General features: G+C 33.5%; 3 protein-coding genes across 3 annotated transcripts; 1 reads left to right on the top strand and 2 right to left on the bottom strand.

The window, feature by feature from the left end:
- Positions 1–214: 214 nt before the first annotated feature.
- Positions 215–2,448, top strand: LOC132163821 (outer envelope pore protein 16, chloroplastic-like). The gene is made up of 6 exons (XM_059574200.1): positions 215–425; positions 546–597; positions 789–820; positions 1,077–1,110; positions 1,218–1,285; positions 2,101–2,448. Exons 1-6 carry the CDS (start codon positions 312–314, stop codon positions 2,251–2,253), a joined length of 453 nt encoding a protein of 150 aa, XP_059430183.1. The 5' UTR covers positions 215–311; the 3' UTR covers positions 2,254–2,448.
- A 2,653-nt stretch (positions 2,449–5,101) lies between these two features.
- On the bottom strand, positions 5,102–7,162 carry LOC132164779 (metallothionein-like protein 1). Its single transcript, XM_059575336.1, has 3 exons — positions 7,046–7,162; positions 5,846–5,929; positions 5,102–5,338 (listed from the first exon to the last, which is right to left on the bottom strand). The coding sequence occupies exons 1-3, from the start codon at positions 7,099–7,101 to the stop codon at positions 5,254–5,256; spliced, it is 225 nt and encodes a 74-aa protein (XP_059431319.1). The 5' UTR covers positions 7,102–7,162; the 3' UTR covers positions 5,102–5,253.
- A 3,295-nt stretch (positions 7,163–10,457) lies between these two features.
- LOC132163066 (metallothionein-like protein 2) lies at positions 10,458–14,144 on the bottom strand. The gene is made up of 6 exons (XM_059573266.1): positions 14,033–14,144; positions 13,863–13,943; positions 13,676–13,763; positions 11,160–11,197; positions 10,965–11,045; positions 10,458–10,881 (listed from the first exon to the last, which is right to left on the bottom strand). Exons 1-6 carry the CDS (start codon positions 14,086–14,088, stop codon positions 10,788–10,790), a joined length of 438 nt encoding a protein of 145 aa, XP_059429249.1. The 5' UTR covers positions 14,089–14,144; the 3' UTR covers positions 10,458–10,787.
- Positions 14,145–18,659: the final 4,515 nt, after the last annotated feature.

Below are 18,659 nucleotides of genomic sequence, written 5' to 3'. Positions count from 1 at the left end.
AATCATTCACTTTTTATTATTATTTAAATAAAAAAATCACTACAAAACAAAACTTTTTCACTTTTCCATACCACTTTTTCATTTTTTTTATACCAAACATTCTTACTTTTTTTTACATCAACTACAGTGTTTAGGCCATCCTATTTGCCAAACAACCCCTTGGGGTCGGCCGACAAAATAAAATCAGATATTAGCGAGGAAAATATCAACAAGAAGACACAAAGGCACACAGAGACACAGAGAGAGAGAGAGAGAGAGAGAGAGAGAGTGACACAGAGAGTGTTGTGTGCGTGGTAGTGAAGAAAGAAAGAATGCCTCACAGTAGTTTTTCGGGTTCTCTGACAACTCCGACTGTGGACGTGGCGATCGACACGGGCAACGCCTTCTTCAACCACACCATTGATGGGTTCTTGAAGATCGGCGCCGTAACATTCTTCATTCCCTCTTTATCTTTCTCTCTACTTTGTCTTCTTCTCTTTCTGGGTAATATGTTTGAAACCACAGCATCAAGAATCAGACAGCTTTGTTCTTGATTTTTGTCTCAGGTTGCAGCTACCAGAGCAGCTGCAGAGGATGCATATGACGCCGCGAAAAGAGGTATGAATTTGGTCGCTGAGAAAAATGGAAAAGATTAAACTTTTTCAATCTTTTGCTTTACTGTTTTTGCGAATCCAGAGTGGGTATTTCGAATGCAATAAAAAAAAAAAAATCTAAGATTCAATTTGTTTTTTTCTTTTAGAACATTACTCTGCTACAGTTTCTCAGCCCGCTTAACATGCTGTTTGCAGGGAGTATTTCACGTCACAATTTGGAGCACTCGGTGAGTATCTATGAAACTATATCATATTTTGCAACCATGATGTCATGGTGGTTTCCTTCAGTAGCTTCATTTTTACTTAAGACATTGACAGGACAGGATCAAACAGATTGCTACAACTTGTTAGATTAATAATAGGTTCTATTGGTTTTTGTGGGACTCCTAGTAATTGTGCTGCTAATACTGTCAAAGTTGTTAAGCAACAGATGATTGTGACATGTCAATCTTATCCTGCTAATGAAAAGTAATGTTATTGCAGCTGAAGAAGATGTGCAAAGAAGGCGCGTATTGGGGTAATTACGAGTCATATTGAATGTTTGTTATCAATGAGATAATGCAATTCTGTTTGGTGAATGTTTCAGTTGACTTTATTTTGCACAAATATTCCTTTTATTTACAGGAACTGTGGCTGCTGTTTATGTGGGAATGGAGTATGCAGTAGAGGGGGCTCGTGGCACCAGAGACTGGGTATGTTTTCTGTAAAGTGCTAATTGAATTTCCTCTTGTCAACACATGAGCAATTGTTTTTTTTTTTTAATCAGGGTTCAGAACATGGCTACTGATTCTGAGAAATTTGACTTCCACTCTGTTTATTAGTTTCCTAATGATTTTGCAGTATATTTAACCTGTTTATGAAGCTTATGAAGTTAGATCAGGGAAATAAAACCAGATAACCCCCATTAGTAATGTGTTGGCCTCACAATAATGCTCGGTTTGTTTCAGTATAAAATGTTTTTCCAAAAACCTTTTTCTATTTTCCGGTGTTTGGTACGACCGAAATTCGTGGTCAAACCGAAAATGTTTTCGATTGACCAGGAATACCTTCTTTAATTTCCATAAAATTGTTTATCTTTTTATAATTGTAAACCATTTTTCAAGTTTAAGCTTTTCCTTATTGCACGTACTCTTTTTTCGGCTGCCTCTGGAATCCTCCGCAACATGCCGATATCGGTGTTCGCTGAAAGTTGCCGGCCTTTTTTGGCCGCCATCAAAGGTCGCCAGCCATTGTTTGCTGTTCCTAATGTACAAGCCGTTCCTAATGTACAAGCCAAAAACATTTTAGGTCGAAACCAACGTGCCCAAGTACATACCTTTGTACTGACAATATGTGTTTCTTGCGAAATGAGCCTTAATTGAATCGGTTTAGTTCTTGTTTTTTTATTCAATTGTTTGAAACATTTTCGTGTCTCCCAACTCAATCAAGAGATTCATTTGCAGTTTTGGTATTCCAACGGAGAATTTGTTTTCCATAACATATATTATTTTCTTTGGATGCATTGCAGAAGAATGCCACGATTGGCGGTGCGTTGACAGGTGCTATAACAGGTGCTCTGATATCTGCAGCCGGCCACAATAACAAAGACAAGGTTGTGGTGGATGCCATTACAGGCGCCGCAATTGCAACTGCTGCGGAGTTCCTCAACTATCTCACCTGAACCGGTGTTCATTCTGAGGAGGAAGAACTGTCTGGTCTGTTTCTTATGTTATTTTTCTTGTGAGTTTCTAAGTTTGTAAGACAAACAAGTGAATGATTGCTGGTAGTCAATCGAGTCTAACTAGTTGGTGCAATCTATAGGTGTTTTTAACATTCCTTTCCTAGCCAAATAAATGAAAGGGTGTTCTTTTTCCCTCGTATAAATCTGTCTTTTCTACCATACATCTATGTGTTTTTAGGGCCATCAGGCTATCTATTTAGGAAGCAATATACCACCCTGTTGTAACACAGAGGAAGGAAAGACTTGGGAGGCTTCAAGCTTCAAAATGTTCTTTATTATTAGGGGAAACTTCACTAAGGACTCCTAAACTTTCACCCGTTTTGAATACTCCTCTTGAACTTCAAAATCTCTCAATTTAATCCCCTGAACTTTCAATTGCTTTCAATTTAGACCCCTTCGTCAGATTTTAAACGTCACATGACGTTTATACCCCTGACTTTTGTATAAAATTTCAACTCCTAAAACGTTTTTTTATTTAAAACAAAAATCAGGGATATTTTAGTCTTTTTTTTTGAATTTTTAACGGCTAAAATTAACGGAAGGGTCCAAATTGAGAACAATTGAAAGTTCAGGGGACTAAATTGAGAGATTTTGAAGTTCGGGGGTATTTCAAAACGGGTGGAAGTTTGGGGGTGTTTAGTGAAGTTTCCCCTTATTATTATTAAGGAAAAATATAAAAAAGCTCCCCAAACTACCATCCGTTTTCGATTTAGCCCCCTAATGTTCCAAAAATGATAAAGTAGCCCCTCAAACTACCAAACTATTGCATTTTGACTACTCCGTTAGTCAAAACCATCAGTTTGGACGGAAACTGCAAAACGACGTCATTTTGTTACGGGTAAGTTACTACAATGCCCTTTTACGAAAAAAAAATATTTTTTTGAAAAAAATATAAAAAAGCCCCCCAAACTACTAGTCATTTTCATTTTAACTTCTTAATGTTCAAAAAGTGATAAAATAGCTCTACAACTACCAAATAGTTGCAATTTGGCCACTCCGTTAGTCATTACTGTCAAATATGATGGAAAATTCAAAACTACGTCGTTTTGGCAATAGTAGGTTACTAAAATGTCATTTTAGAAAAAAAAAAAAAAATCATATTAAAACAAGCAAGCAAAACGGCGCCGTTTTGCTTGAAATTAGGGTTCCTTACACTTACCAAAACGACGCCATTTTGGTAAGTGTTAGGAATTAAAAGAAAACCTTAGACCCCACGCAAAAAAAACCCCCAACCCCAGTTTATCTCTCTCCTCTAAACCGCCGACCACCATGTTCTATCTCCGGCAACCTTCTCCCTCCAGTGAAAAAATCGCGACACCCCTCTCTCTCTCAAAACTAGCTGCCCTTGCCACCACCATCCATCACCGCCGGCCACACCATCCACTGGCTATGAAGCGCTACCGAAAAATTCTTACCCATTGTAGAAATCAAATAAAAAAAACCACATTCGTAGATAAACAACACCGATCCAACAGCTATACCATGAAATACAATAAAAAAAATTGAGTTATGGGTAAGATTTACAGGCTGCCGAAGATAGACGATGTGGTGGCCAGCGGTTTTGGGGAGAGAGATAAACTGGGGTTGGGGGTTTTTTCATGGGTCACCTGCGTGGGGTCTAGGGTTTTTTCTTTTAATTCCTAACACTTTCCAAAGCAGCGCCGTTTTGGTAAGTGTAAGGAAACCTAATTTCAAGCAAAATGGCGCCGTTTTGCTTACTTGTTTTAATATGATTTTTTTTTATTTTTTTTTCAAAAAGGGCATTTTGGTAACTTATCATTGCCAAAACGACGTAGTTTTAAATTTTTCATCATATTTGACGGTATTGACTAACGGAGTGGCAAAATTGCAATTGTTTGATAGTTTGGGGGCTATTTTATCACTTTCTGAACATTAAGGGGCTAAAATGAAAACGGCTGGTAGTTTGGGAGGCTTTTTTATATTTTTCTGAATTTTTTATTTATTTTTTTTTCATAAAAGGGCATTGTAGTAACTTACCCTTAACAAAACGACATCGTTTTGTAGTTTCCATCCAATCTGACGGTTTTGACTAACAGAGTGGCCAAAATGCAATAATTTGGTAGTTTGGAGGACTACTTTTTCACTTTTGAAATATTAGAGAGCTAAATCGAAAATGACTGGTAGTTTGGGAGGCTTTTTTATATTTTTCCCTTATTATTATTATTATTATTATTATTATTTTAAATCCTTATAATTCTTTTAAAATCAGAGTTGTATCCCCATAAGTTTTCTCACATCTAAAATCCTATTTCCTCTCTTGCCATTAGTGTCTGAGGATTTATATCAATAACTCACATAAAAATCCCTAATATCATGTGTTGAGGTGACACAATATTGTTCTACTCACGTGAACGGTAATTAGAACATATCTTGCGGGGTATGATTTTGAAAGCCATAAAAAATTTTGGTTTCTGAACATCAATTAGTTTTCAGATGAGGTAGTCAAAGGTCCGATCCAACAAATGATATCAGAGTCAGGGTTGCGGGTTCATTTCAATCGCGGGAGCGTTATGTTGAGGGAGAGGTTATTGAGCTTTGCTCACATGAACGGCTTTTAGAACACATCTTATGGAGTGCAATTTTAAATGCCATAAAAGATTTTGGTTTCTCTCTATCCGAATTGAAGGAATACTTGGTAACGGTTCATTACATGAAATAGACTTTTTTTGAATTTCAAACATTTTCATTAATTAAGTTCCAACACCCATAACAAATATGCAGTGGCACATAAAATTCAAACACACTCACAACTCACAACTCCGCAATCCAAATAAAACAAACTTCAATTTGCAGAGACAATGGCTGTCTTATTTTACGATTACATGGGACCCAAATATGCACCCCATTTTCCTCTTATCTTATATATAGACAAAACATCGACGACCACTGATGCTTTATTGGGACTTTTCACCTTTTTGTTCATTTGCCGCACTTGCATGGGTGGCTGTTGCAGCACTTGCAGGTTCCTGCTTCAAAGCTCTCAGACCCAGACCCTTCATAATATCTGCAATTACATAATGAAGAATTTTGATTCAAATTATTAAAATAGTAATTAAATAATTATATTTCTTATTTCTTATCATTTAACACAAATCAGTCCCATCCCATCCCACCTGCATGAATATTAATTGTCGTCGCTTTTGCAATTACTTTAAACTTTAAAAAATTTTAATTTAATATATCAATCTTTTATTTTATTATTATTATTATTTTTTTTAATTTCACCAATGTGTTAAGATTTTTAATTAAATTCTGTCAAAATTATCAAAAATTCTGGCATGTGCCTTAAATTGTTGTAATTTATTTTCTAAAACAAGGGTATTTTAAAAATTTAGACACCCCTGACAAAAAATCCTATCCGATGGGTGAAATTGAAAAAAAAAGAAAAAAAAGAAAAAAAAAAAGAAGAAAATTAATACACATTAAACCTTTATTTTATTTTATTTTAAGTTTATAGATAAATTTGTTCGTATTAATTTGACGCGGCACATATAAATGTGAATTTGCCTACATCTTCACTGGTGCAAACCCAGCAACGATAGTCATAGTGCTACTGGTGTCCTTTGAGAAACCAAGGTCAGGGTACTTCTTGCCACTGCAAAAACAAGACGAAAGAAACTCAGTCCAAGAATTTGACTGTTAGAATATTGGGGAAAGTCCACATAACCCCCTCAAACTACTATTCAATTGACAATGTCCCCCCAAACTTTCAATTGTGACAATATCCCCTCAAACTACTAAAAATTGTCAATGTTTCCCTCAATGACGAAATTACCCTTAGTAAATTAAAAAAAAAAAAAAAAAACTGAAACTAACAAAAAAAAAATCTCCAAACGATGGACAATTTTTTTTAAAAAAAATCAATTTTATAAGAAAAAAATTGAAAATTTTCCTCTTTTTTTTTTCAAAAATTTTTGTTTTATAATTTTATTTAAATAAAGATTTACGTTTAAAAAAATAAAATTTTCGTTTAATAAAATGATATATATATTTTTTAAACTAAATAAAAAAATAGTTTTTTTTTTTAATAAAAATTTCTGTTTTAAAAAAAAAATAAAATTTTTGTTTAAAAAAAATTGTTTTTTTTTTTTAAAAAAATATTATCTTTAAATTAAAAATTTTCGTTTTTTTTTTAAATCAATTTTTTTTTTAATTTATAGGGATATTTTTGTCTTATTGAGAAATCTATAGGGGCATTTTTGTCTTTGTTGCTAGTCTTGGGGGGGACATTGACAATGTTTTGGTAGTTTTGAGGGGACATTGTTACAATTGAAAGTTTGGGGGAACATTGTCAATTAGGTGGTAGTTTGAGGGGGAATGTGGACTTTACCCTAGAATATTTTATATATTATTCTCTAAACTTTATTATCTTTTCTATTAGGGCTTATTTCCTACCTTAATTAGTCTAAGATTTCTTGTTTATCACTTATTGTCTCTGTCTATATATAAAGGCCTCTGTTATATATCATTATCAATATAGAACAGATTTAGTATATTATATGTTTCTCCTCTCTCTTCTCTCTCCTTTTTCCGCTCTCTCCAATATATTCACAATATATTTAACAGTGACAATATTTAAAAGCGAAAGAAAAAATTGAAAGAAACCCAACTCTATATAAATCTTATGAAATTAATATTAGAAAAAATCTTTTCAAGGAAACATGTTTCACACGGATTGCAGTGCTTAGGAAACTAGAGTGGAGGAAAATACCATTTGCAGTCATCGCCACAGCTGCAGTTTGAGCCACACTTACAGCCAGAAGACATTTTCTTCAGAGTATTTAGGAAAAGGATGGAAGAAAATATAACGGATCGATGAATTCAGACACTCTAGGACGAGTTTTGAGCTAGCGGCCTCATCTGCTATTTGTAACGTAGGTGAGGGTAGGGAGGGATAGGCATCCACCGTACACGTGGGTGAATCCTATGCCAATTGCGTCTATGATTTTGTCTACGTGATACATCACATTCACTGCGTTATTGGCATGGAGCACCACCAACCAATCATTCAAATTTAGATAATATTAACTGGTTATTTTATGATGTTGTACCTTGAATGTGGGTACGTAAAATAATACCCCCAATGACAAATGCTACGTTTTCAATACTTTTTTAAGGAATTTAGTTTTAAATTTATTTGTTTTCACATGTGATTTATTATTTTAGTAAATGATTGAAAAAAAAAATTAAAAGGAATGGAAGCATTTGGTTAATGCTTTAAAAAGTTTTGACAAAACGAGTGTTTAGAGTTCTTTTGATCCAATTTTACTAAGGGTTGAGTCCTAATTTTGTTTTAAGCATGTTAGAAAAAAGTTGGTTAAGTATAGCAAATTAGTTTAGGCTTAAAATAGGAGTTGAGGGCCTTAAGTAGTAAACCTAATTAGTAGCTAGAAGGTCCAAGTGGACTATTATGTCATATTTCCCTTAACAATAATAATGTTACAATTTTCGGATTATTTCAAAAAAAAAAAAAAGAAGGAGAAATGTGAGAATATTAGAATATAGAGAAGGGGATGAAAGTTCTGTAAAAAGAGAAGAAGAAGAGAATACAAGAGATACATCTTTATTCAATAATTTTCATGGTTACTAAGAGAAGATAATATATAGGCTAATGAAGGGAAATACATCTCATAAATCGTAGAGTAAAATTTGGAGCAACTATGAAACATGCACGGAGGAAGAAGTCAAGCTTGACTGTTGTTAGGATCAGGGGTTTTTTGACTTGTTGGGATCTGCTAACTCGTTCAAATTTATCTTTTAACACTCCATCGCAAACTAATGGTAGGAACTTCCTTCAGTTTGATAAACAAAAAGTAATTGGCAGTGAGTCAACTGAATCTCGCTAAAAACCACCGTGGGCGGTCGGATTTTGCAGCAAAAACACCAAGGGACGGTCGGATCTCATCATAACATACCAAGGACTAGTTGAATCTCGCTACAAATTACCAAGGGACGGCCGGATCTCGCCGCAAATACGAATGGGCAGTAGAATCTTGTTGCAAAACCACTAATGAATGGTTAAATTGCACCACAAAATATCAAAAACTAAAAATGGAATTTTTTATTTTTTATTTTTTTGAAAAGGGCTTGGGTCTTCCAGCTGTGCCTCAAGCTTGAAATTAGGCCAACTATGGACCAAGAAGTGAAGAGCCAACAATGGCTTGAATGAGCATGTGGGATTTGGTTGTTATCACAAGGCTAGAAATTGGGCCAATTATGGGCCTAAAAATGACTTGAGTTTTAAGTATTACTTCAAAGGCCAAAGAAATTGAGCCAACTATGGGCCCTCAACTCCTACTTTAGGCCTAAAATGAGAGTTGAGGGCCTTAAGTAGTAAGCCTAATTAGTAGAAGGTCCAAGTGGACTATTATGTCATATTTCCCTTAACAATAATAACGTTAGAATTTTCGGATTATTTCTAAAAAAAAAAAAAAAAAAAAATTGTGAGAAAAGGTCAAGTTTTGTCGAAACAGATTTCTAATTAGGGTTTACATAGCTAAGTTTTATTGGTTCATGTGTATAACATTTGCGGTCAACCTATTTAGCACATTCTCAAGTACTTTTCATTTCATTTGCATGCTGAAATATATATAAAATATGAAAGAAAAATAAAAGAGAATGGAAGCGGAGAGATATATATAAGCTACATCTTGCATATTCACTTAAAACAATATTACATGACTCTCGATATATATAGAACGCCAATAAGTCAATGACTATATCTTTGAATCCCAAAAATCTGAGAGATCATAGAAACAATTGAATTAAATTTCTAATTCCGTCCATTAAAACCAATAAACTTTTTGAAAGAAAAGGAAAGTGAGTTGAAATACTTACAAATTGTGATTGACAGAGATTGATGTAATTTTCTTAGCAAATCTCGTGAGGTATTATTTGAAGGAATAGGTAGCCAAATGATTTTCTCTGAGAGAGAGTTGAGAGAGCTTTGAAAGGAAGAAGAAGAGGGCATTAGTTTATGGCGTGTCAATGAGAGAAGGAGAGTGTTAGTGGGTTGACTGCGTAGTTATTTTAGGAAATGGCTTAATGGAAAGGATTTGAGAAGTAATGATATAAAGAGGACTAGAGAGAGTGCTAGAGAGTCAGAGAATTTTTTCAAAAATTCTCTTCAGCCTTACGTGGAAAGCACTTCAGAAGAAAAAAAAAAAAAAAAATCTTTCTCTCTCCATGTCTGCCACCCACATTTTCCATGTCAGGTGGGAGAGAATTTTCAAGAAAATTCTCAGGCTCTCTAGTACTTCTCAGTCCCTGAGGATTAGTTCTAGAGTCATTCTAAATGTAACCTATAGCTTTTAAAATTACTATTGAATTTGAATATTGTATGCTTTTAAATCTTATCTACCTTTTTGAAATATTAAGGAAGCAGTTTTTTTAAAAGTGTTTTAAAATTCCAAACATTTCGCATGACCAGTAAACGTCACGTGTGACTTGGGTCGTTATTATTTGAAAAAACAGTTGAATCAATATTGCTTGTCCAAAAGATTTATGAACAGCTTTTTGACGAGAGTTTTTAATATTTTTTTGATTTCATAATACTCTTTGAAATAAACTTGTAAACTAATGGTTTAGTCCCATTAGAATTAGGGTTTCGACTATTGTCTCTCATGAGAATAATAGATTTATTTGGCTTATTAGAAAAATAATGAGACTTGCTCATAAAGTAATTCTTTAGTAGAAAAATATGAAATTTGTCTCTTATTAAAATTATATTTGCTATTTACTTGTGTTTCTATTTATGTTATGTAATGTAATCGCCTATATAAACTTAAAAGTGATCAATAAAATATATGAAAAGTTTAATATTTAGTTGTTTTGAAAAATTTAAGATTTCTTTAACTACCCTTTAGGAGGTCAAGATTCCTCAAATTATCGGTATCTAAAGATTCATATCAAATAGCTCACATAAAAATTTCCAATCTCATGTGAATCGAGAGAACATGAATTAAAGTTGGGTGGACAAGTCGTGCTCATGGGTTGAGTTCAAATTTGAATTGTGTTAAAACATGAATATAAGATTATATAGGTCAATACTAGCGACGGGTTAAACTTTTTCATCTTTAACCTACTAATTATGTGTTGAATTTGTATCGAATTCATGACCGTCCTAATTTGAATAAAAACTTACTTAGTAAAGAGTCATTACATAGAAATAAACTTTTTTTGAACTTGAAACATATGCATATAACAAAGCTGCAGTGGCACATAAAATTTAAATACACTTGACAACTGACACACCAGAGTAGCCACGAAACATTTCCACAATCCAAAGAAAACAGAGTACTTCAATTTGCAGAAGCTATGGCTAGCTGTCTTATTTTACGACTACAGGGACGACGTACCCAAACAGACATGGAACCATTTCTCTTCTTCTCTTTTATAGACAAACATCAACGACCACCACTGCTGCTTTATTGGGTCTTTCTTCACCTGTTGGTTCATTTGCCGCAGTTGCATGGGTCGCAGCTGCAGCTTGATCCACACTTGCAGCCGTTCTCTGCTCCAAAGCTCATCTCAGACCCCTCATAATACCTGCAAACAAACACCTTAAATTACTTCTTATTCCTAAAATTTAATCCTCTAAAAAAATTTATTTAATATATATATATACGTACATCTTCACTGGTGCAACCCCAGAAATGATGGGCATGGTGCTGGTGTTCTCTGAGAGACCGAGATCTGGGTTCTTCTTGCCGCTGCAAAAACAAGACGGGAAGAAACTTAATTAGCCCAAGAATTTGACAATGAAAATGGATCCAAACAATGAATCTTTTTAAAGGAAACATGTTTCACACGGAAGTTAATTATACCATTTGCAGTCATCACCGCAGCTGCAATTTGAACCACACTTGCAAGACATTTTTCTTCAGAGTTCTTAAGAAACAGAGGATTTGGAAAAATATCTGTGTCTAGGGATGGCTTTTGAGCTGGAGGTCTCTGCTGCTATTAATAGCGTGGAAGAAGGTAGGTTGGTGAAGGTATGGACCGTACACGTGGGTGAATCCTAGGCCCCCCAATTGCGTGTTTGACTTTGTCCACGTGAAACGTCACCGCATTATAGGTGGACCACCACCAATGATTCAAGAATTAGATAAAATTTAAGTAGTTGTTTATGATGTTAATACCTTGAACGGTTATTATTGGTTATTTTAGGTAAAATAATATGCATGCGCTTTGGGCACTTCGGAAAACCCTCAAAGTAAACGACAGGCCGTAAGAGTTAACAAAAAGGCATGAAGAATGCCGCTCTTCAGATATGGATGGATTCAGATATTTATTAATTTTGTTATTCGGATGGGTAGCCATTGGAATAATAAATACGAGAAAAATATCTACTTGTTTAAGTAGGTTGGATTAGCTGGAGACCTGTTTTGGACAGATTGATTTTGTCGGAATTTTAGTGAAAAGTTTTCAAAAACCAGAGCTTGTGATCATCTGTTGGTCTTTGAGCAGCCCAAAAGCCGTGACAACCGCCGATGAGACTGCAATAAAAAATAAAATGGCTTTTTTGAGTTGACCGAGCAAATGACTTTTTAACAAATAATTTAATATACAGAATATTTATCAAAATACTTTATTTTTTTTTTTTTAATAATTTCGCATTTTTTTTTATTTTAGGAAAATTTTGATAAAATAAGTAAATAACTTTTGCAGATGTAATAGCTACCTTATTATTTAAAAATTAATTAAAAAAAAAAAAACATTTAGGGTGGCAGTTGAGCCACTTTTGTGCTAATCAAAGTTACAACGTGGCCACCCTTGTTTTTAGCCAATGGGAACCGTATAGCCACTTTATTTATTTATTTTTTAATTTATTTAAAAGTAAGGCTCTATATTTATTTGGTTCTTTCAATATATATATATATATATATATATATATATATAATATAAATGTGAAATACATATTTTAAAAGTGTATTTGATGTGCTATATATATATATATATATATATATATATATAATACAAAAATACTCTTTAATTAAAATACAAAAAATCGCTGTCTTAGAAATTTCGTTGGTAAGCTATACGTGCACTCAATAAATCTTGACCTCGCTACCTTTGCACTAGAAGAAATAAATTGAAGAAATTTAAATTTTATTTGCAAGTTTCAATCAATATTGCCTGCAATGCAAAAACAAAGTAAAGAATGTACATATATAATAATAATAATATAAACCATCTATTTGATATATATCTATAGACGTTGTTGTCATACATACACGGCATGACAACAATATTTCGTGTGAGCTTCTCAATTTTGACTTTACAATTTATTTATTTTTTAATTAAAATATTTCATGTGTTAAGGGTAGAGGACGAAAGTTAAAGTTTTAACTATAGAGAAATGGTAGTCTTAAGGGGGTGTAAATGAGCCGAGCTTGAGCGGGCTTTCCTTGTTTGGTATTGGCTCGTTTAAATTTTACTCGAGCTCGAGCTTAAGGACGAGCCAAAAAATCGAGACCGAGTTCGAGCTTATAATAAGTCGAGCCGAGCCGCTCATGAGCTGACTCTTATATTTAATTTATTTATTTTTATTATAAATTTAAACTTCAAGTACTCTTAAACGACTTAAGAAGCCAGCTTGCATATGAGTATTTGCTTAGCCTTGTTAGCCGATTATGGAGCCTGAGTCAAGACAGCAAGACATTTGCTTTCGAAGAGAGATGATATGCATCATTTTATTATAAAATGATGTTATTAGGAAAAAAAAAATCATCAATTTTTAATATTAAGATAAGCAACTATGTGAGCAATTACCAATTCGAGCCTTATACGAGCTACTCACGAGCCTAATCGAGTCGAGCCGAGCTTGCTTCGTTTAATATTCGAGCCAGTATTTGTGTTCACAAAACGCCTCATTTAATAATCGAGTCGAGCACGAGCCGAGCTTATACGAGTCGATCCCGATCTCGCTCGCGAATGGCTTGCTTGTTTAACACCCCTATTAGATTTGTTTTACCATCTCATGTAATCTATTTGCCTTAATTAATCTTTTCTTATTAGCTTTTGGGATTACATGATATTAGAGGTCTTGTGTTCAAATTTTAACTTCGCAGGTTATCTCAATTTTTAATTAAAATATATATATTTTACGTGTTGTTTGAAGAGGTTTAAAGTATTAAATTCTCAACAATCATAGAGAATCACATCCAATCATAGAGGTTTAAAGTATTAAATTCTCAACAAACAAAGCAGCTGTCTTATTCACAATAATATAGATGACATCCGACCGTACATTCCATTTTCATGTTCCCTTTTATTTATATGATAATCCAACAGCCACAAATGCTTTGTTTGAGCCTTAGCTTGTTTCGAATTTTTCTCATTTGCAGGTGCATGGGTCGCAGCTGCAGCTTGATCCACACTTGCACCCGTTCTCTGCTCCAGTGCTCATCTCAGACCCCTCATGGTTACTGCATGCAATCATTAACACATATGTAAAATTGCAACTTAATTATTATTTTCATACAAAATTTTAATTAATTAATACATTTAATAATTAATACACGTACATCTTCACTGGTGCAACCCCAGCAATACTGGTCTCAGTGGTCACCTTCTCAGAGTAGCTCATGTCAGGGGACTTGCCGCACCTGCAAAAGCATAAGGGAAAATATAAAATTAATTAGCATGGAAAACATTTTTCACAAGAATTGAGAAAGTGGAGGAGGAATCTACGCACTTGCAGCCGTCCCCGCACTTGCAGCCAGAGCCACAGTTTCCACCGCAGGAAGACATTTTTCTTGAGAGAAATAAGGACTGGAAAAGGTTTTACTGGGAATTCAAATTACACACAACTCTGGGATGAGTTTCCAAGTGCAGACCTGAGCTGCTATTTATAATGCAGTTCAGGGAAGAAAGAGCATTCATATTCCACCATACACGTGGCGAATCGTACGTAGGCCTATTGCGTCTGGTTTGCAATAAAAAATCAATCCCCAAATACTTATGAAAATAACTCCTAAATTAATTAAAGGTTCGACTGCTTATAATATCTCATTTGTTATAATACCAATTTAAATGATTAAATCAATCTTTTTTTTTTTTTTTTATCAATTTAAATTTTTTGAATAAATGGTAATTATTTAATCAGAGCAGCAAGATTTATAAGTCCAAACCCTGATTTCGTAGCTTATCTTTATTTTAGTAAAATATTTAACTTGTTGGGTATTACTTGTTGAATAAGAGTTTAAGCGTGCATATGATAAAAAATATTAAAATATTAATTTAAATAATTAAATTTATCATTTTTTTAATTAAGGTCCTTTTCACTATGGTGAAGATAAAAGAAGTACACAAGTTTTCTAAATGGTTGGTAGTTTGTTCACCTAATTATGGGATGGAGTATATATATCTTTAACAAATTGCTTGTGAATTGAACTTCGAGGATTCTTTTTTCACCATTTTGCTGGAAGACAAGAACATCTGGATTCGTTAATTAAGTAAAAAAATCATGAGAATTAGAAATCAAGGAAGTGGACACTGAAAATGTCTTTATCAATCACAATTTTTTGAGGGAAAATAGGTTTTTTTTTTTTAAAAAAAAAGAAAAAAGTTACTTTCCATATGCTTTGGCCCTTGGGCATATCAATAAACTTCTTTTTCCACCTTTTGGCAGGTGGACAAGAACATCTGGATTAGTCAACCAGTGCAAGACAAAATTAACATTTAATTATCATCGCAGATCCGCTTCAAATATTTGTAAAAATCAAGAGTAAGAATAAGAAATATATAGATTTATACAAGGTCTTAATCAATCACAATTCTTTTAAAGGAAAGAAAAAAGGTAACTCTCAATGGATCATGCTATATATATGGGTAGTGATATACTGCACGCCCGGCGTGCATCAACAGTACTGATGCACGCCCGGCATAATTTTTTTTTTTTTTTAAATAAATAAAATAATAAAATAATTTTTTTTAAAAAAATTTTATACCCGGCGTGCAGTATAGCACTACCCTATATATATGTATAAAATGTTCACCAAAAATGAATCCTCCTCATTTTAGTTGAAATGGAAATGGGCTATTAGATATGATTTTGGCATATCAAGAAATATAAATCCTTCTCTTGTGTTGTGTCAAAATGATGTTTCGGATTAAAGGATTAATATATAATATATATTAACTCAATATTTCATCAAACCCACAATGTAATTATATCATTTTATATATTCATCACGTTCTTCAAATATAAAGATAATTAAAAATAATATATATATATATGAGTTTCAAAATTACTGTACTTGTATTTAGACATTGCCCTATAAATAAGGACCTTTGTATGGTAGACAAATCAAGTTAATGAGAACAATGTGATCTTAAGAAGAATTTCGAGTGGTGAATGTAAGTGTCTAACACCGAATCACCCCTAAATTCTTATGTTCCTTTTTTATATTTCTTCTGCTCATATTTCCCATATTCATTATTTCAACAATATATATATATATAGGATGTAGTTTTTTTTTTTTCTTCTTCTAATTTATAGGATGTAGTTTGAATTCAACACTATATAATAATATATATCATTTATAAGGATAAATAAATGCGGCACTCGAGAGGCATGAAACATGCTGCTTTGTTGATACAAAAGCATAAGCTTGAACATGGTTATGATGATGATGATGTTCTTGCATCCAAAAATAACATATTCTCGTAGACATCCCACGTTTTGTTCTTTATCAATTATCAGAAAAGAACCAAACTTTTGCCATTCTTTTGCTTAGAAAATTAATCAGTGACCCAAAACATAAAATATGTTCTTGTCATGGGTATCGAGCAATTAATAATGTAGGTCGGTAGAAAAACGCTACAAACACTCTCACATTCACACTCTCAAATTCACACTTCTTGACATGATATGGTGAATTTTACCAACACGTCACACATTTCACGATCAAGTATCGGCTCATCGGGCAAGACCCATCAAATTATGAACTCATTTTATTAGAGAAAAAGTTAATTTAACAAATTTCACATAATCTATTAACTGTATTAATAATAGATAAAAACCAGATTTGACCCCGAATAACATGTCTCATTTGTCAAATCATGTGGAGTAGCCGGAGGAGCAATCAAGGCTAGGTGGAATCAGGAGCTTTTTAGCTAGAAGAGATTATTCCAATAAATAAAAATATCCTTGCTGTTCGTCCATTCACAAAAAGAATGGCTCTCCCGCTTTCACGTCTTGTCTTTAAACACCATATATGCGGGAAAACCTCTTTTTGCTTTTTGGATGAACATGCTTTAGATTTTGAGGCTTAAAGCAATTAATTTTACTGATTAATCATAGTTTGGACTTTAATTAAAGTTGATAGACTAACCTTTTATTTCATTAAAAACCTTAAGCAACTATCTTACTCGCCTAAACAATACACTGCTCTAAGCATGTAAAATGGGATGCACGATTTTTATTTTTAGGAAAATTTTCATCATATCATTAAAATAAATCAATATAAAGCATCTCGATCGTCAATAACAATGTCATGAATAAAAACAAGATAATCTTTTATCCAAACATTCTTTAAAGGCAACTGTCGGCTGAATTGAGATGCAAAATATGCTTAGCTATGGCGTATGGGCCATGAGTGGTGACTTTTGTTGCATATGGTGGGTCTCAAATGGCTTCTAACCCCTCATTGTGGAGTTTGCTTTGGTTGTAACTATTGAATCAATTGTTATCTTTACTTTTTATGGATTTCTTCGTGTGCCTTGTATTTTAAAAAAAAAGATTTGGTTTGTAGAATTCTTTACACAACAGCCATTGAAATGATAAATGTAATTAATTAATTAATTAATATATTAAAAATATAAGTAGTAGAGAATACCAATAGTAAGGTAATTCCAAGAACACTTTTGGGCTGAGTTATTCCAGTGCACCTACGGTAATCTTTATGTTTTATATTGGATTTTTCATAATCAACTTTTATTTTATTCTGTGTGATGATGAGGGCCACTATGGAGCAAGAGAAATTTGAGTGCATCAACAGAATAAAATATTTAAATTCGTATTAAACAATGAAGGCAGGGAAATTCGTATGTGTGCATTGAAATGAGGCGAATGTGGTGACGGTTGCCTGAAGAAAACTGAGCCAAAGAGGGACGAAACACTCGATGTTCTTTCACGTTTTCAAAGTTTTGAAACTTGTTGAGATGCAGAGAAACTTTTGTTCTGCAAACGTATGAGAAGAAAAATAGAAACCCTCTTGACATTTTTTATTTTTTTAATTTATTTATTTTTATGAATAACTTTTATTCAAACAACTAAACACCTTACAAAGAAAAGCTAAAGCTGAAAACACTTAAACAATCAGATAAAATCTCTACAAAATTAAACCAGTATCCCATCTATATCCCAAGCATTACAAAGAATATCATTTCCTCTAGTCTTTTTAAATCTACCTTTTGTAGCATACCGGATCCTCACCTCCCATTTAATACGTTGAATAAGCTTCTCTTTGGTGCACGAATTATTGTCATGTCTCAAAGCATTACGATTCATCCAAATATTATATATTGTAGAAGCAAAAACTAGCCGATATAAATAAGCCTTCATAGTTTTGTCCCTCCACTCCTCCAACCCAAAAGAAACCACATCTTTCCATTGAGTAGGCGGATTAATCACGCCACAAAGACTTTTAACCTGCTGCCAAATTCTTCTACTATAACCACAAGCAAAAAATAAATGGTCTCTATCCTCAATTACATGTCTACAAAAATTGCATTTCACATCCCCTTGAAGCCTGCATATTAGCAACTTCCTCCCAGTGGACAAAGCATCCATCATTGCTAACCAAGTAATGAAAGCTTGTTTAGGAATTGAAAAATGAAACCAAACCAAAGCCCACCAATCCACAACATTTTCCTTAACCCGAATGGAATCCCAAGTTTCTGAGCAAAAGAACTTACTAGTTTTTGAAGCATTCCATTTTGGCTTATCCTCGTCACCAATGGAAACCATATACAACCTACTTTGAATATTAACAAGATGATCCGAATGAGCAGCAGGCTAATATCATTGACCATTATGGATAATTGAGTCTAACCGGGCTTCAAGTTTACTATGAGCATCATAGATGACTCTATGCCCATACTTCTCATCTAGCACCCTATATGAGTGCCAAGCATCAAACTAAAGATAAATATTCTTCCCATTACCAACATTAAAAGAGAGAAAATGTTTTGCTTCATCTCTAAGCTTCAACAATTTTCTCCAACTCCAAGTGCAAATCTGAGGGATAGAAACTTGCCAAAAGCTCTTACCCTTTAGAAGATTTTCCTTTACCCATGCAACCCAAAGGAATCCAGCT

Source organism: Corylus avellana, chromosome ca10 (genome assembly GCF_901000735.1).
Source record: "Corylus avellana chromosome ca10, CavTom2PMs-1.0".
NCBI classification, from domain to species: Eukaryota; Viridiplantae; Streptophyta; class Magnoliopsida; order Fagales; family Betulaceae; genus Corylus; species Corylus avellana.
The sequence above is the reverse complement of the archived record's forward strand: the minus strand, read 5'-3'. Positions and strand labels throughout refer to the sequence as shown.